This window comes from Podarcis gaigeae (genome assembly GCF_964106915.1).
Source record: "Podarcis gaigeae genome assembly, chromosome: 13".
NCBI classification, from domain to species: domain Eukaryota; kingdom Metazoa; phylum Chordata; class Lepidosauria; order Squamata; family Lacertidae; genus Podarcis; species Podarcis gaigeae.
This window is the reverse complement of record NC_139689.1, coordinates 28,689,216-28,708,767: the sequence shown is the minus strand read 5'-3', so window position 1 is coordinate 28,708,767 and position 19,552 is coordinate 28,689,216. Positions and strand designations below refer to the sequence as shown.

The 19,552-nt window shown below is 47.4% G+C and overlaps 1 protein-coding gene across 2 annotated transcripts in view; it reads left to right on the top strand.

The window, feature by feature from the left end:
* STAC2 (SH3 and cysteine rich domain 2) overlaps positions 1-2,553 on the top strand; it is a 39,634-nt gene extending 37,081 nt beyond the window's left edge. For both annotated transcript variants that reach the window (XM_083708564.1, XM_083708563.1), the window contains exon 11: positions 1,219-2,553. In XM_083708564.1, the coding sequence (XP_083564690.1) occupies positions 1,219-1,323 (105 nt within the window). In that variant the 3' untranslated portion in view covers positions 1,324-2,553. The remainder of the gene's footprint in view (positions 1-1,218) is intronic.
* The last annotated feature ends 16,999 nt before the right edge of the window (positions 2,554-19,552 follow it).

Here is a 19,552-nt window from a genome sequence, read left to right as displayed (position 1 = left end):
AGGGACCCCCAAGTCCAGCCCCCTGCAGTCTAAACTAAAAGAATCTAAACTAAAGCATCCATAACAGGTGACCATCCAACCTCTGCCTACAAACCTCCAAGGAAGGACAGTCCACCAGTTCCTAAGGGAGTCCGTTCCACCTTGAACAGATCATATCGTCAGAAAGTTGTTTAGTCAGAATCTCCTTTCTAATAACTTGAATCCGTTGAAATCTTCTGGTCTCCAGAGCAGAAGAAAACAAGCTTGCTCCATCTTCCATGTGACAGCCCATGAGATATTTGAAGATGGCTGTCAGTCTCCTGTTACCCAGCTCCTTCAGCCATTCCTCATAAGGCTTGGTTTCCAGACCCTTGATAATCTCGGTTGCCTTTCTCTCCACACGCTCCACCTTGTCAGTATCCCACTTAAATTGTGGTGCCCCAAACTGGACACAGTACTCCAGGTGTGGTCTGACCAAGGCCGAATAGTGTGGTACTATTACACCCCTTGATCTGGACACTATACTTTTGTCGAAGCCTAGAATAACATTAGCTTTCTTTTGCTGCTGCATCATCACACTATTGACTCATGTTAAGCTTGTGGTTTACTAAGACCCCAGATCCTTTTCACACGTAAAACTATGTGTGCTCCATCTTCTATTTGTGCAACTGTTTCTTCCTGCCTAAGGGTAGAACCTTACATTTATCCTTATTGAAATTCATGTTGCTAGTTTGGGCCCAGTTCTCCGATCTGTTAAGGTCACCAAGAATCCTGATGCTGTCTTCTGGAGCGTTAGCTACCCTGCAGCACCCTACTTGCCCCTTTCCCCCAGGATGTTGAAGAACCATTTGTTAGCACTCATTGGGTTTGGCTAGTCAGTCACCTAACAGTTGCCTTGTCCAGGCCACATTTTACCAGCTACTCCATGAGAATATCAAGGGGGACTTTGTCCATCATAACTCAAGGAGCTGAGTATTCGCAATGCACACTCTCTGTATGTTGTAAGCCTTTTGCCTCCAGCTTTTCTTTGCAACCATTGAGACTAGAAACTTGCTTTCTTAAAGAAGAATACAACACCCCCCCAAAAAAAAAACACCCTGAGATTTTGAGGACACCAGTTCCTGCGCCACCTAATAAATAAGGAAGGATTGACTTTGTTGTTGTTCCGGCTGCATTCTGCATGATAAAATCTTGACCTGTTTGCTCATGTTTCGTTCCGTCATCTTCTGTTCCTCCCAGATCTGTGTTGGTGTGGGGAAGTCCAAGGAGAACGAGGGTTTCATCAAGGTGACGAGTGGCAAAAAGCGAGGCCTGGTGCCTGCCGACGCACTCACAGAAATTTGAAGGCCGGATGAGCATGTGAAGCAAGGCCGAAGAGTAAAACAGAGATGTCAGCAGCAGCAAGGCAGGGGCAGCCCTGCCTTACTCTCCAGCCCATCCCAACCCTGAGCACCTGGCTAATCACTATTTCATGGAATCTTCTAGATGGACTGAGGATATGGCTTTGGTTTAGACAGGGGAAGAGGACTGGGGGGGAGGGACTGGCTTGAGCGCCAGGACCCGCTTGATCACTCGCTTGCCCCCCAGCTGGGCTTGGACATGTGCTCAAGCCTGCTTTTGCTTTCCACCACCCCTTTCGAAGGTCTTTTCAGGCAGCTCTTATGGGTGCGGAGTGTGAGGGAGATTTCCACCACTGTAATTCACGCCCCATTTCCGCCCCCACCCCCCACTTTGCCTCTGGGTCACACTTCCACTGCAACAGACGCTGGTTGACATCAGCTCGCCTGACCCAAGAGGGACTCTTTATATCTTGGCATACCACTCCCTCCCGCTGCCCAAACCACTCCCTCATTCAGACATGCTTCCCGATAATTCTGTGTCGCATGTGAAAAGGCCTTCTCTGGGCAGGGAGAGGCCGCCTGAGTGTGTTGTCGTCCGTCTGTCCCTGTATCAGTTTTAAAACCTTCAGGGCTGTCTGTATATTTATGTGTGTGTGTGTGTGTGTGTATATGTGTGTTGCGAAGTGGCTGTCACTCAGGATTGGGGCAGCCCCCCGCCGAAAAGGAAAAAAAGAGGTGGGACAATTCCACACGGCTTCTCGTTTGTCGTGTACTCAAAGTCTTCCCCGCAGAGCCTGAGCCACAGTGAGCTCCTGGAAACCGATAGTTACATGCGGAGTGGGTGGGTGGGTTCCTTGATGTGAGGTGCTGCCTTCGTTCCTGGCTCCCCGGCTATTCCTTGACCTCCATTTGCGCCCCCCCCCCAGCATGTGGTGGCCTACCCCCACTGCATGACTGACAGCCGTGTGGACCATTTTCTCAGGGAACTTCCTCAGCTGGATGCATTTCTGACCTACACCGAGAATGTCGCGGCGTTGCTCATGTGAGGAGTTCAGAGACCCTGACCATCCCATCTTCCCTCACTTTTCCAGCATGCTTCCAGCTATTTGTCCTTTGTAAATGTACTTTTGTATATAATGTAAAAAAAGAACAACAAAAGAAACAAAGATAAGATGACTTCAGTCCCAGCCATTGGAGAGAGTTACCAGTACAGCCTCATTGTCCAGCATCTGCAGTTTGACTCAGCTGGTATTTTTCCTCACTGGATGAAATGGTTGAGAAGGGGGCACGTCTGCCAAATCCCCATGTTTCAGAGGCACAACATTTGCCTGTGTCAACATGCCACATGTGCCCTGCCCCGTTAAGATGCATTGTGTGCTACTGAGCCATTCATGCTCAGCACACAATAGGCATAGAAGTCAGGGGTCCCTGATCTGGTAGCTGCATGCAAATAATCCAACGCTCATGGTAAGTGCATGATGGGCACTGCATTTACAAAGAACATGGACACAAGGAAGCACTTTCGTCTGTGGCCCACACCATGTATGAATCAGGCCTGGCTGAGAGTTTCCCCTCTACCTTTTCTAAAATGGCCTGAGCCTGATGGGAGCATAGCAATAGGTATTTCTTTGCTTCCAGGAAACCGAAACACCGCTCCTCATTCTGTTTGATCTAATCCATTAGCCTGGTCTATTGCATCCTCAATCTTCCCCATTTCAAAACTCATTCCAATCTGCAAAGTGGGAAATCAGGAACTGCGGTTGTAATCAAATGCCGTTCTTAATACGGTATTTCTGTAGCACTTTCAGAATGCAAAATGCTTTGAAATGGTCATACTTTGATTTGCCAAAAAGGAACCAGCATTGCAACCCATGGCAAAAGTGGTAGATGAGCCTGAGGCTTCCATGCTTAGGTCCAATACTCTAGCCAATAGGATGGCACTGCCCAATAGGATAGAGGGAGAGAGAGAGAGATCGGGGTATTTTTGCTGGTGCACTGTTTATGTTGTTACATGCTTCTAGCTTGGTGGTCCTCCAGCAGGAACAGTTCATCATTTCCTCCTGTTGTCATACATTCCCTGCCACATACGCAGGTGGCGCTGTGGTCTAAACCACTGAGCTTCTTGGTCTTGCCAATCGGAAGGTCAGCGGTTCGAATCCGCATGCTGGGGCAAGCTCCCACTGCACTGTCCCAGCTCCTGCCAACCTAGCAGTTTGAAAGCATGCCAGTGCAAGTAGATAAATAGGTACCGCTGTAGCAGGAACATAAAAGGCGTTTCCGTGCACTCTGGCTTCCGTCAAGGTGTTCCATTGCGCCAGAAGCTGTCTAGTCACGCTGGCCACATGACCCAGAAAGCTGTCTTTGGACAAACGCCGGCCACCTTGGCCTGAAGCGATATGAGCGCCACACCCCATAGTTGCCTTTGACTGGACTTAACCGTCCAGGGATCCTTTACCATTTTACTTTACATACACCAAAACATTGCCCTTTCAGAAGTCCAATACGACTTTCAGACATGTGTTTGAAGCCAGGGTACTCTGTGTGATGGGACTTCCCACTGTTCCTTTCAGGCATATGTAAAGTTGTTTTTTAATGGTAGTGGGTTTGCTCAGAGAACCTTTCCACCTGCATTTGAATTTCTGCACCATATCCTCTTTAAAGAGCTGCTGAGGAAAGAAGCCACAATTTTGGCTTTGATTCATACATGCAATGCTCATTGCAGGATTTCTGCAACACCAAGTGATGGCTTGCAAGTGTGCAGTGGCAGACATTGGGCTCTCAAATTTTAGCAGTGCCCTGTGCGACGCTAAAATTCCCACGCATGCCTCTCGTTCTCCATTCGATGGTGAAGGCACCCAGTGCAGCTGAACCAGTCGCACTACCCTGAAACCTCCTTTGAAATGTGAATTAGCCGCCACAGATCAAAGTCCACAGACATAATTTCAGTATCGCCCTTCAGCAAAGTGAGTTCAATCACCAGGAGCCTAGTGAAATCAAACAGTGTTTATACATGTCTGAACAAGCAAGCCTCTAATTTCGCATACTTTTTTACCATTGTGCTGTGATTGCTTGCAGGGCTAGAAAAAGAGAACATGGGGTAAGAACCTTTTCAAATTCTGGTGGAATCTGCTCTGGAGCAGTAGGAGTACAGCAGAATTAAACTGATAATTCCAGGGCACTAAACCACAACCAGTGTAACGTTTTCAGTGTACTGGCTCACTTATAGAAGTAGTCCCTTAAACACAGAAACAGGAGTGTTGCATCAGTCATATTTTCCAAGTACCTTCTTTGGAAGGTCTGTGGATACATTATAATAATAAATAAAATAATAAAAATTATATCCCGCCTTCCCCAAATGAAGCTGGGCTCAGAGTGGCTAACAACAATAAAAGTAACACAGCATTCATTTTAAAATCCTAATCAATTCATTTTAAAATCAGTTCAAAATCAAATTAATGGCAACCCCGGTAATGTACAAATGTACAGTAAGCCCACAACTTGCACACTTTAAACTTGTGTACATTCAGCTTTTTCCATTATACACACACACACATATATAACAGGTGGGCAATCTTTGGCAATTGCACCTAATGTGTTTTGAGTATATTCAACTTTGACTTGAGGCGCAATCCTTGGAATGTAAATTGTGGGCTTACTGTATTGAGAATATTATTATTATTATTATTATTATTATTATTATTATTATTATTATTATTAGAATTTATATACTTCCCTATACCCGGGGGGTCTCAGGGCGGTTCACAGAATAAAACCACAAAATACATAATAAAAACAACCCAATTGCTTCCCCCCCCACAAAAACACATTTTAAAAGGACATAAAGGATGTAAATCAGAGAATAGCTCACATAAGCCGGATCAAGCAGGTTTCTCTTGCTTTTTCAGAAGGCTGAACCCACCACTAAGTTTCCAGACTATAATGGAAGAATGCTGCGATAGACCAAAACAAATTCTTTTTGAAAAACAATGTAAAGTGATTTCAAATGCGAGAGGTTTTCTTGAGGTGGGGAGTTGTTCTCCATGGTCATTTTTTGCATGTACACACACACACACACACACACACACACACACACACAAATACGAATTCACCTTTCCACAGCACAGTACTGCTTGTTTCCTAATGGCTTCCTTCCTTTCCTAATGGCTTAGGGATATTTCAGGCCTCATTCAGCACATGCTGGTTCTTGGGCATTCAGCCATGGTCTTGGAGGACACGCATATTCTTGAGATTCATGGCATATACTCCACGGTGCATTCAATCCATTTGAGAGGGTATATTCATCATTTGCAGGTGGGATTGTTGGGGTCGTCATCCAGCTTGCCAAAGCCGAAATACCCAACATCTGCAGCCTTGCGAGCAGTGAGTTTGGATCTCAACCAAGGGCACCTCCACACTTCTGCTTGTCCTACTGATTCTCCCCTGGGAAAACCTACTCTTTACTGCTGAATCGGAGCAAATGTCAATCAGTTTTTCCATGGATTGAATCTGTACAGAGTAGGTTTTCCTGGCGAAAGCGGCAAGGCAAATGGAAAACTGCTTGGACTAAGGGTGAAGCCAGGGTTTATTTTAGGGGGTGGGGGGTTGGCTTTATGTCAAGGGAGGCAGAACCAAGTTCTCTGTGATGCATTTGGTCATGTTTTTTAATTATTATTTACTTGATCACACCCATGGCTTTCTAGGCACAGGAAAAGTGGAAATGTGAACGAGCCCTGGGGTAGCTGTGCTTTAATCCAGTTGAAATCAGTGGAACAAGTTAATCATGAAGGCTAACTTTAGCCTCATTGAAACCCAATGAAATTAAAGTGTGACTAACTGTTTTGGATCCAGCCCAGTATACCAAGCATGGATGAGAGACTTCATAGGACTTAATAATAATAATCTCTGTTTACTTTTCCTTACATAATGGGACGTTGGCTCCAATGACACAGCCTTCTCTCCCCCACCCTCAACACTACAATGTCTCTTATATCAGCTGCTAAGCTGACTCTAGTGGACTTGGGTATGGCTCTCCAAAGGTGTATTCAGAGTCTTTAGCATCAAATGGAAGACACTCAAGTGTATTGAAGGACATGCTGTTTGTTTCTTGCACTGTCGGCAAAGGACAGCATTGGGGTTTTTCCTTGTAAAAATGTTTTAAGGATTCCTGCTTGACGTTAACTGCAGTGCAGTCCTATGCATCTCTACTCAGATGTAAACCCCGCTTAGTTCAACGGGGCTTACTTCCAAGAAAGCGTGTATTGTGGGGTTGCAACCTAAACTGGCAAGAATGGGGCAAGCAAATGACCAGATGCTTTTAACAAAACATGTTCACTCACGTATAAATAGATGTGATGAACTGATGTGGAAACTTGTGAGATCATGGAAAGTGCCAACTTTGCCAGGAATTTTGTGTAGCTGCTTACTGCTGGGGCTGCTAAGTTGTCACGCCTCTTTCTGCTTGGATGTGGCCAGTTTGCTGCAGCTACAGGACCGTGGCTTCAAGCTAATGCTAAATCAAAGCATTTTATCCCACCACCATCTCTCCAACTTGTGTAGACTGAGAGGCCGGTCATGAACACACACACACACACACACACACACACACTTTCTTGATACCCTTGTTGTACAGAGTCCCCATAGCACACACAATTCCCTATCTGGGATTCCATGCACCCAAGCAATAACGTCCGGATTCTCACCGGCTGCACTGTAGAAAGGTAGGTTTGCAAAATGGCACATTTGTATTTGTGGAGGAATGCATGGCGCTAGAACTGAATTTTGATGGCCAAAGAATCTGGTTGGCTATGAACTAAATCCTGGATTAAACATGACGACAATGCACCAAATACCTTGTGGGTTCTTTTTTTCTTCTCACCAGCTGGAAGGAGTGTCTGCTCTGTTGCCTTTCGGTTGGATAAATATAGGCTTGATGCAGCCCCCCCCCAACATTTCTTAACTCAGTCTCTCTGTGGAGGTCAGCTCCTTTGCCTGGGCTACTGTTAGCAAAACATTCTCTTGTGACTGAAGTTATCATTTCACCCTTCACTTACTGTTCTGCATTTCTGGGCATGAAGATCTGTGCACCTTAATATCACTAACCAAGTGACGATGCCTTGCTCCTTCTATATTAATCTGGGGTCAATAATTAGTCTAAAATTAGTCTAAAGTCAATAAGGCCGAGGCAGGCCTTTTCCTTGGGTCGCCCTTGCTGCGATCCATCTTGTTCTTAACCCACCATGGTGATTTTCAAGTCAATATTAGGCAGGGTACAAATAGTTAAATAGGCAAATATAAGTCAACATTGGGTTGGGATTGGTTGCACAACTAAATGTGTTTAGCAGCAGAGGGGTGGCTTGGAATTTGGAGAGAGTGCAAAGAGAGCAGAAAGCTTCTGCCAATATCAAAATCATTCTCTCCCTCTCCTGTATTTGTATGAATTGAATCAAGTCATTAATCCACCTATTCCAGAACTGTCTCTTCAGGAACTCAGAGTGCCCCCCACCACTGTCCTATTGCCAGTTCAATAATCCCTGACAGGTGGCCAACTGTTTAAAGATCTCCAATGAAGGAGAGTCCACCACCTTTTGAGGGACCCTCAAGGGACTGCGACCCTTAACAGACAAAAGATTCCTCAGTGCCGATTTGATGCATTCCCAATGTCAGGAAAACTTGTTGCAAAGGAAAACCACCAGCCTATCCCATTGTGCTTGCCTGCTTTTGCATTTGTTTGCCAAAACCTACATATGAGAGCCTGGATTGGGGCAGGAAGAGAGAATAAAAATGGGCATATCTGATGTAAAATAAGTTACTGCCTCTGGCTCACAAAGAAACAGCAAGAGAGTGTCATTCCAGTAGACAGGCAGTGCGGTATAATGGTTAGAGGGTGAGCCTAGGACTTGGGTTCAAATCCCCACTCAGCGTGAAAACTCCCTAAGTGGCCTTTGACCAGTCAGCAACTCTCAGAGGGTTCTTGCAAGGTTCTGCTTAGCCCACCTCACAGGCTTCTTCTGAGGATGAAACGGGGAAGAAGAGAACCACGTATGTCGCCTTTGCCCTCACAAAGCATACACTACAGCATCACCTGTGTGCTGACACAGGTGGCCGTCTCAAGTAGCAACCTTGCGATCTACACTGCTGTATCTCAATAAGCGAGCCCGGAGTACCATTGCAGCGGCAGGTGATAACATAGGAAACGGTTCCTTCTTCATCCTGTCCACTTGCCCAAGAGGACACAGACACCATATAGGACTACAGGGCCTGCATTTCCATGTCTCTGTTTGAAATGAGGAACCAAACCTACGCTGGTTTACAGCCGCCACGGCAAGTCACAGAGGCTTGTGACAAGGGAGGGCTGCGTTCCCTTCAGTGTTTATTGCCATTCCCGTCGAGCCACCGTGTCAGGCCAGCTGCCCTTTTGTCTTGTCTCACTTGGAGACTGATTTGTCTTGCGGAGAGCACCTCCCGCCGCAGAAGCGAGGCTCTTTCCGAAAGGTTAAAAGCCTGTGCCGATCTGTCATGCCTTCCGTGTCCCCCTTCAGACTAGACAGGCCTTTCATTTTGGAAGGGCTTGTTTGGCACCAGTGAGCAAAAGCTGATGGATGGCTATGGCAAAGCAGCTCCAGAGAGGTGTTGCTTCTTCTAACCCTCAGTTTCTTAGCAAAGAAACGTGGATGGGTGTGGGAGACAAGTGTGGCTTAATGGCTCCATCCAGAAAAGGAACCGCATCATCAGAGGGGCCGTGGCTAATCAGCAGAGCATCTGCTTGGCAGGAAGAAGGCTGCAGGTTCAATCCCCAGCATCTCCAGGTAGGACTAGGAGAGATTTCTGCCTGAAACCCTGTCAGCTTTCTGGAATCATAGCATCGTAGAATTGGAAGGGACCACAAGGGTCATCTAGTCCAACCCCCTGCAATGCAGGATTTTTTTTGCCCCAAGTGGGGCTTGAACCCCTAACCCTGTTAAGAGTCTCATGTTCCACCAACTGAGCTACTCTGCCACTCAGTGTAGACATTATTGAGTCAGATGGACCCAAGGACCTGACTCAGTGTAAGCCGCTTGTGTTCCTTATGTTCTTAAGGCTATCATCATTATTATTACCATCACCCAGAGATTTCCCAAGTACCAGGACTCAGGGAGGCTCACAAAATTTAAAACAAACGTGGATAAAATGCAGATACAGTGGAAACTTGGTTGTTGAATGTAATCCATTCCGGAAGACCATTCGACTTGCAAAACATTCGACAACCATGGCACTATGGGCGGTTGGGAATTTCAGTGGAGAAAATTGAGAAACACGCCTCGGAAACTGTTTGACTTCCAAGGCACATTTGAAAACAGAAGCAATTTTTTCCAGGTTTTTGGAGTTTTGAAAACTGAAATGTTTGGTTTCTGAGACACTCGAAAACCGAGGTTCCACTGTATAGCTAAAACCATAAAAAGATACTAGCTGAGAAGTAATTAATCTCTAGTAGGATTAAAAAGATGTAAAAACAAATTTATTGCAATGCAGATAGTAAAAACAGCACACAGCTCTATTAAAAGGCTAAACCTGCAGTGTGAAATAGAACCAACCCGCCGTTGCCACTGCTCAAAACCAGACCAGGACATTTTGCTGTCTTCAGCAAAAAGGAGGTGGTTGCATCCCCCAGTTCACAGAAGCCAACTGGATGAGTAGGTGGCTTTTATTTCAGTGCAGGTAAATGGACAGTGTCTCCCACTGCACCTGACAGCAGCAGGCTAGTTTAGAAATGCAAGGCAGGTTGTGTGACACACACAGCTACACACGTCCTACAATGCTTCACCACTGTTGTCTGCATCCCAGCATCTGCCGCCTGAAGCAGCCACCTCACTCTACTTAATGGTAGGGCCGGTCCTGCCGCTGCTACCGCATGGTTACCCTATGCAGTCTTGTCAATCTCTGTGTGTCATTCCCAAGTGGGAGTATTGGAGTAAGGATGGAATGTACTGGCCCAGGACTGGAACTAAAATGTAGTCAAGTGGATCAGGTGCCCAATCAGGATAGCACCTGATGAACCATGGGGTGGAGCTCAGCAGAATATATCGGATCATCATGAGTAGAACGTGACACCGACCTGGAGTTCACTGGCTTTTCAGACACACAACTGGTTTCCTGACTGCACATGGTTTTATGAATAAACTAGCTGGCTAGCAACCCTATAAGGTGCACATAGAAATTATTGGCCCAGGATTATTATTTTGAATCAGCACCATGGACAAGGAATGCCAGTGAGGTTCAGTGACACACCCCTTGCTTCTTATCTTGGTTTATTTATGTTGGCTGCAAAACTTTGTAGGCAGCTGACTCTCTGCTTATACACTAGAGATAAGCCTGTGTTTGTTTGGCTGATCCCTCATGCAAGTCCTGAGAAGAGTTGAAGGGAGCAAGAGCCCCTGATTTTACAAGGAATTACATGCCCTCTGGTCACTGGGACTAACTACTATGATGCAAATGGCTTCACTTGACTCTTTTACCCGGTTCATCGCCCAGAAGGAATCTCCAGCTTTGCTAATATAAAGGCTGTCCTACACGCCAGAATGTCAATTCCGCCCCCTGGGGATAGCACAGTGCTGTGTGGGCTTTTGTGCAAGTTCATCCACACATGACCGCTTTCAGTTCGGTGTTTCACATCCACATTAGCTGATGGTGCTTGATGGGATGTGTTTGCATGGCGTGTGATTTATTAAATTTATATGCCACCTTTCTCCCAGTGTGGCAAACAGGCAAGTGATAAAACAATCAGAACATCTTAAGAGCAATTCCAGAGCAGAAACAGACTGCGAAAGACCTCTGCTGGTTGAAAAATAAAGGTTTTCAGCAGGCAACCAAAAAAAGACAACAGAGTGTTGATACCCTGCCTCAATTAGTACTGCCCCAGCCTTCCTGAGGTCTGGAAACTTGAGCTCCATTGTGGGTATCGGTGCCTGCCTACGTGCTCACAGCCAATTTTTGATGTCATTGTTGTTTGAGACACAAGTTTCCCATCCTAGCTGACTTGCACTAAACAGTGGATACAATAAAAATAGGTGTGTGTCTTCTTGGCCCTGACGTGAGGCGGCTGGCTCAGGTGGCAGATTTGTGGGGACCAGAAGTGGTGGCAAAGTGTTGGAAGACAATCTGCCCATGTCCCCTAATCTAGCCTGCTGCTCTCATGAGGTCAAAATGAAAATACCACTACCAATGCAAATAGTTTCTGTATCTGAAGTGTGGTTGCCACCTTGTTCAAGCATCAAAATGCCTTGGGCCAGCCCTGCTTGCTATCACAGACTAAGCAGTCCCCAAACCCCTTAAGCCAGGCTGGGGAGGGCAGAGGTTGGAGAGTGTGTGGTCATGACCATCTGCCTCAGTCTCCTGGCCAAGCTGAACAAGCCGGTGGGTGGTTGGAGCCAGCAGAAAGCCAAAAAACAGGGTGTGGCAAGGGTAGCGCCAGCCCAGAATCCACTGGATCTCAAGCCAGCCTCTCCGCTAGCATGCTATATTGGGCCTGATCTCTCTGCATCACACACACACACACACACACACACACACACACACACACACACACACTTCCACAGTGGCTGTGTGAAAAGCAGGGGTGGGTAGTGGCTCTGCAAGGCTAAGCAGGGGAGGGGAGGTTGGACTTGCCCCCTAAAAATGTTCTTGCATAGGGGCAGGACCCAAAGATTTTGTGGCTTCTTCTTGGCCCCCCATCTTGCAGGATCTGGGAATTGAACCCAACAATTCTGGTCCCCATGACCTCCATCGCTCCAACTGCTCAGGCCTGCCAGGCTCCCAGCTGTGACTGGTGGTGGTGTTCATTCATCTCTGGCCACACTGGGCGCTCCCAGCTAAGCACCAATGATGGATGATTTATTATAAAGACACACCGTCTGGTGACACGGCCAGCCCTTTCTCCTGCAAGGCTGCTGAGCTTGTGCTTACTATTTAGGCAGAGCTGGTTCTGACACAAAGACAGGATAGGGAAGAATTTTTGAAAGCCTGGCTCCATTACAGCTGTTCTGGGTAACCTTGAGTTACTCCTCACACATACTAAAGAGCTGAATTGATTGTTTCTGCTGCTCTCGAGCGCTATGCAATCTTGAAAGGGGGGCAATCTTGGGAAGGGTGTTTCATAATTGGGGTACTATTACAGAGGAAGCTGCCCTAAGCCTAGCAGCCACCTACCTGACCTCTAAAGAGGGCAGCACTTTGAGCAAGAGCTCAAATGATGCCCTCTATGAATGAACAAAAGCTCTATAGAGGAGAAGGCAGGTTTTCAGATACTGCGATCCTAGACCATTCAGGGATTTACGCCTCAAAACCTATCTTGATTCTGAACACATCTCCTGGAATGCTACTCTGCCAGTTATCTTTTAAGGCAAGTGTTTCACGTTGCTTCTCTGTACCCATTAGATTGGAGCATAAGGTGCGAGCAGAAACAAAATGTTACAGAGTGGAGTGCTGCTGTTCAAGGTGCCAGCCAGCCAGCCAGCCAGCCATGCCCCCTTTCACAATGCTCCATTCCGTTCCCCCACTCCTCCCCCTACTCACTGATTTTCTGATCCTTCTCCCACCAACAAACACTCCAGATTCTGTGACTGTTCTTCTGAACACCAGTGGCTGGAAGCCACAGGAGGGGAGAGGGCTCTTGTGCTCAGGTTCTGCCTGCAAGTTTCCTACAGGCATTTGGTTAGCCACTGTGAAAAGAGGATGCTGGACTAGGCACTTCTTAGGACCATGGAGCATACTCAGCCCTCATGAGAATATTTTGAGGGTCCCCTATCCCTTAGCGGTTTTTCTAAAGAGGGTTATACTACTAAAAGTGCTGGGCTCCCACAATCCTGCTGCTACTTGCAGACAGTGGTGTAGCATGGGTTGCAAGCTCCCAGGGTTCCGTGGAAGGAGTGGTGGGAGGGAGGGTACACAGAGATAATAAATAATAATAATAATAATAATAATAATAATAATAATAATAATAATATATTATTTATACCCTGCCCATCTGGCTGGGTTTCCCCAGCCACTCAGATGTCTTCTAAACGTCAGATAGTTATTTCTTTGACATCTGATGGGAGGGTGTTCCACAGGGTGGGCACTACTACCGAGAAGGCCCTCTGCCTGTTTCCCCGTAACTTGGCTTCTCACAGTGAGGGAACCGCCAGAAGGCCCTCGGCGCTGGACCTCAGTGTCTGGGCTGAATGATGGGGGTGGAGACATTCCTTCAGGTATACGGGGCTGAGGCTGTTTAGGGCTTTAAAGGTCAGCACCAATACTTTGAATTGTGATCGGAAACGTACTGGGAGCCAATATAGGTCTTTCAAAACCAGTGTTATGTGGTCTTGGTGGCTGCTCCCAGTCACCAGTCTAGCTGCTGCATTCTGGATTAGTTATACTTTCCGGGTCACCTTCAAAGGTAGCCACACGTAGAACACGGGAGATAACTAGAGCATGCACCACTCTGGCGAGACAGTCCGCACGCAGGTAGGGTCTCAGCCTGTGTACCAGGTGAAGCTGGTAGACAGCTGCCCTGGACGCAGAATTGACCTGCATCTCCATGGACAGCTGTGAGTCCAAAATGACTCCCAGGCTGCACATCTGATCCTTCAGGAGCACAGTTGCCCAATTCAGGACCAAGGGCATATACACATGCACATCCAACTGCTTTATTGCATCTGCATCACTCAGGAGATGGCAGCCATAGAGATAAGAAAAGAAGAGTCATTCAGTTGTCTGGAGAGGTCACTTCCTGGTTCAACATGGAGAAGCCATTTTCAACGGAACCCAAAGACTGAAGGGTGAGGCTGTATTGAGGCAGCACCAGGTGCTGAAATTTTGTGCCCCTAACAAATCTGTGCCCGGGGCAACCACCCCGGTGCCCCCCATGCTACACCACTGACTGCAGAATCCCTTTTCAATTACAAAAGGATCCAAACTCAGAGACTTAGCTTGCTGTTAGTATTGCAGTTGTGTGGGTTACTGCGTAGAGAATTCTGTGTTTGAGCAGTGTGATCTTCCTGCTCCTCCTTCCTATGTGAGAAAGGCCGAACATCAGATACCGTATTTTTCGCTCTGTAAGACGCACCGGACCACAAGACGCACCTAGTTTTGGGAGGAGGAAAACAAGAAAAAAAATATTCTGAATCTCAGACGCCAGAACAGCAAGAGGGATCGCTGCACAGCGAAAGCAGCGATCGCTCTTGCTGTTCTGGCTTCTGGGATAGATGTGCAGCCTGCATTCGCTCCATAAGACGCACACACATTTCCCCTTACTTTTTAGGAGGGAAAAAGTGAGTCTTACAGAGCAAAAAATACGGTATATTACGCCAGTTAGGAGCCATTTCAACTGTAATGGCTTTCCTCCATCCCAGCCACAAAAATAAATGGTTTGGCTTTCCTAAAAGCTTTGCGGTTGACGTCTCCATTTGATCGGAAGCACTACAAATACTTGCTCCCACATGTCTTAAGGTGTGTTCACCCATCATCCAGTGCGCTGGGTTTTTGAAACCACATTCACACAAATGAACCACAAATCCCTATTGATCCTGTCACTTCTTGACAGATACCGCTGTTTGATGCAGGTTTTCCCCCAAAACCTGCTTCAGTCCAAGTAGAACATTTGCGCCATGTGCACTTCACACTTCAGAATGTTGTAAACATTTGAGAGGGTCGTCGGACATGCACAGATGGGCGCCCATGCACAAAGACAGCTTTATGAACAGGAGTCTGATGGGGTGGAGGGAGGAGGTTTCAGAGGTGGGAGAACCAAAAAGGCCACGCTTGTCAGGTAAAGACACCCCTGCTCCCTTTCCGAAGTGAGCAACATCATGTAAATACGGCTTGAAACTCAGTGGGAAAGCAGGGTGACTTTGGTTTATTTTAAGCTGCTAATGTGAACATACTCTTAGTAAAAAAAAAAACAACCAACCACCATGAGATGTTTTCATTCAGGCAGGTAATGTGTCCGGCTGGCAGAACGCCAGCACTCCTAGCATAACGCTACAAGTTGCGCTGTATCCGAGGGCAGAGATCATGAGCGGCTCGCTTTTAGAAGATGGTGCTCGAGTGATTCCATTACATTCCTCATTGCTGCTCGTTGCTGCGTTTAAGCAGTCAAGGTCAGGCGAATCTTGCTCCTGCACGTGTACTGCGTGGCTCCAGGATACGAAAAACGTGAGCATCAGCCTGCGAGTGAGGTTGCAGAGGCAAGATGGCCATCTGTTGTGGAAGCTTTAGCTGAGATTCCTGCATTGCAGGGGGTTGGACTAGATGACCCCTGGGATCCCTTCCAACTCTACAGTTCTAGGATTCTGTGAATGCTGATGCCATAACAAATGTGCCAAGCTTCCAGGTACCTCAGGCAGGGGTGACTGGGGACATTTTTGTAGGCAAAATGCTCCATTGACATCCCAACTACTAACACCCAAACACCCACAGATCTGGTGCCCCTCCCTGGCCCAGCCGGCACATCCACATTGCCACCTGCCCCACCACAGCAGCCTCACCTGTGCCCCCACCACACCGTGGACAGCAGGAGGGGGTCTGAGAGCTAGGAAGTTAGCTGCTGGGGCGAAGAAGCAGGCATTCTGGGCAACAGCTCAGCTTTGAGGGAGTACATTCCATGGTCTCCGTGTTTGATTCTATAAGAAGTACTGAAAAGAAGCTCTCTGCATGTCTGGTTTCACTCAGCAGTTAGCCAAGTGAGCTGCCTGAAGTCTCCCTCCTGACAGAGAGTGGCCCTCTAGGAGGCTGAGGCGGACAAAGGCCCACAGCCCAGCTCCCTAGCTGGCCAGGTGGGGCTCGCTAGCTCTGGAGGAGGGGTGTGATTCCTCAGCTGGAGCAGGCTTAGAACAGGTGAGGGTCACCTGCCTCGTCAAGCCCAGGTGCTGCAATCAGCCTGCAAAGTACAAAAGGGAAGCAGAGCTGAGGGGCTGGGTCTGCTCAGCTGCCCATGTTGATGGGCAGTTTGGATGCTCTAGGATCTGTGGGCCTGTGCTTTAGCTCGGACTTTGGACATGTGGATTGATCCTGGACTGGAGACTTGACAAACTGACTCGCTACCCAGTAGGCCAGGGCTTCAGAGCACCGCCTGAGGCAAATAGCTTCACCTCACCTCACAGAAGTGCTGGCCTTCACCACAAGACTCGGTTTTGTTCCTTTTCCTTGCTGTCTACAGAGATTAATTCAATAACACAGGCCTCTGAGGTGTTTTTATGAGGTGACTGCAGCCTTATCTGTGGGAATGTTCAGGTTGGCAGGAGAGGGTATATTGTTTATTAATATCCTTCCTAACTTGTGCTAGCAAGTTCCTTTACTTAGCAGAGTGCATTCCCCTTTACACAGCAGAAAATTAGTTGCAAACTCGTGTAAGTTTCTTAGGACAATACAGTGGTACCTCAGGTTACATACGCTTCAGGTTACAGACACCGCTAACCCAGAAATAGTGCTTCAGATTAAGAACTTTGCTTCAGGATAAGAACAGAAATCTTGCTCCGGGGGTGCGGCAGCAGCAGGAGGCCCCATTAGCTAAAGTGGTACCTCAGGTTAAGAACAGTTTCAGGTTAAGAACGGACCTCCGGAACGAATTAAGTACTTAACCCGAGGTACCACTGTACACAGTTCAATCTGGTTTGTCCAGACTGAAATGTTTTCCAATATTTTCCTGGTAAGACCCCTTGAATCCCTCCTAAAAGAATAAAGACACCACAGTCTTATTCATAAGCAATAAAAAAAGTTTACTCACGATCAGGCAGAGCAGAGCGTGATCCCTGAAGGCAGGCTTAGGGCTTAAAGTTACAAGCATATACAAATAGGTTTACCCCATATGTGGGTTGACCTATAGTAATGACTGCAATTAGCAGCCCGGGAAGTTCACAGGACTAAAGGAAGATGGAAAAGAGAGAGGGAGTGGCAGCATGACTTGCCCTTTTACCAGGTCTGGGGAGGTCACACCCACCCACTAGTCACATGCAAGGAAGGATGCTCCAGGCCAGGAGGAACAGGAAGTTTTGACTACCTGGACCAAACATTTCCTTGCATGTCCACTCTGGGAAAACAAGGAATCTTGTACTTGACTGCTCTCAGTGGGTTACATCCCACATTATCAACCTCAGCTCTGTCTCCTGTCCAGTGTGGTGTAGTGGTTAAGAGCGGTAGACCCATATTCTGGTGAACCAGGTTCGCGTCTCCGCTCCTCCACATGCAGCTGCTGGGTGACCTTGGGCCAGTCACACTTCTCTGAAGTCTCTCAGCCCCACTCACCTCACAGAGTGTTTGTTGTGGGGGAGGAAGGGAAAGGAGAATGTTAGCCGCTTTGAGACTCCTTCGAGTAGTGATAAAGCACGATATCAAATCCAAACTCTTCTCTTCCTCCTCCTCCTCCTCCTTCTTCTCACTCACCCCACTTAGGAGTTCTCAGCCTTCTTCCTGTACAGCTAAGCTCAGCTCTCATGACACAGCAAGACAAACGCTGCAGTTAGTTGCTAAGTCCCAGAACTGCACCTCTCTTCCTTTCATCAGTTATAGCAGCAGTTGTTGCTGTTGCCAGATCAACCAAGGAGGACTCGGCGCACACCCCTGGCCAATCTTAGGGGGAACTCAAAGCCACCCCCGCTGTTCCCGGGAGATCCCTGATGGACAGAGAGCAGGACTTCCTCCGGGCAGCTGGGTGGCCTGGTACTTCTCACTTCAGAAATGTATGCGGTTTGCCATGAGCGCACCAGGATACGGGATGCCAAGCCACAGCGTCAGAGATGGAGGAGGAGGAAGCGCCTGGAGGGTCAGCAGAATCCCTCACATCAGCTTGTGTTAGCGTCTCTTGAGCGGAAGCTTCCCAAACAGCATCCAGCCAGGCTGCCACATTGAGGAAGGCGGACGCGGTGATCTTCCTGTGTGAGCAGAAGCAGAGGAAGGACCGGAAGCCAGGGTCAGGGAGGGAAGTGATGATCAAGTGTCTCTTCAAAACCCTCACCACACACCCCGGCCCAGCAGATAACAGCATTTTGCAGGCCATCGCTTGACAGGGATGTTCCCAGAGAGGGCACAATTGGAGCATTGGTGCGGTGTATTCCCTTCAGAATATTCCCTTAGGGAGATGGGCTGTCACATTGTGACTCACTTTTGTTTTAATGCCTCTGGTTTCTGGCTGGAAGTTTTCTTGCTCTCGGAAGTAAACACAGGCAGCTGTTTCCCAGGATTCCACCAGCTCTTAAGAACTGGTTCTCATATGGCATATTCCAAACAGGCCTAAATCCTAGCTCAGATGAAGCCTGACAGAATCACACTCTTATTAGAACAGGTATAGGCAAAAGGTTCAGGACAGATAATAAACTACAGAACAGCCCTCCTGCAGGAGGCAGGTAATGTCCACCAGCTTAGGAGGCTTTCAAAGAGGATTCAACAAATTCATGGAGGATATCAGCAGCACTAGCGACAATGGAAGCTATGCCAGACCCTCCACATGTCCCTATTTTCCAGGGAGAGTCCCGGATTTACAGAAGCCATCCCGCTTTCTGATTTGATTCAGCTTTTGCTTAGGACGTTCCTATTTTCATCAGAGAAATATTGGAGGGCATGTGACACCTGATCCAAGGAGGTAAGTAACGAGAAAAGCTTTAGAAGAGATCTGAAAGCAGCCCTGTAAAGGGAAGTTTAATGTTTTATTATGGTTTTATATATGTTGGAAGCTGCCCAGAGTGGCTGGGGCAACCCAGTCAGAAGGATGGGGTGTAAATAACAAATATTATTATTATGGAATAGGATGTCCCTATTTTCATTGGATAAATGTTGAAGGATATGCTCTGTCTTCACAGTTGGATTTGGTATGCTTCTGAGAACTGTTGCTGGATACCACAGGAAGGAAGAGTGATCTTGTGCTGAGGTTCTTCTCGTGTACATCCCATGAGCATTTGGTTGGCCACTGTGAGAATAGGATTCTGGGGTAGATGGGCCACTGGCCTGGTCGAGAAGGCTCTTCTAACATTCTTAAGTTAGATCCAGGTTTACTGGTAGATCTCTGGGAGATTCGCAGTAGATCACAAGAGTTTCTGACTCTCAGTTGTTTAACGATTGCAACAACAAGGTTACTTTATCCCTACCTAAATTAGGTGGCTGAGATGAATAAGGTAAAAGGTAAAGGACCCCTGGATGGTTAAGTTCAGTCAAAGGCGACTATGGGGTTGCGGTGCTCATCTCGCTTTCAGGCCAAGTTTGTCCACAGACAGCTTTCTGGGTCATGTGGC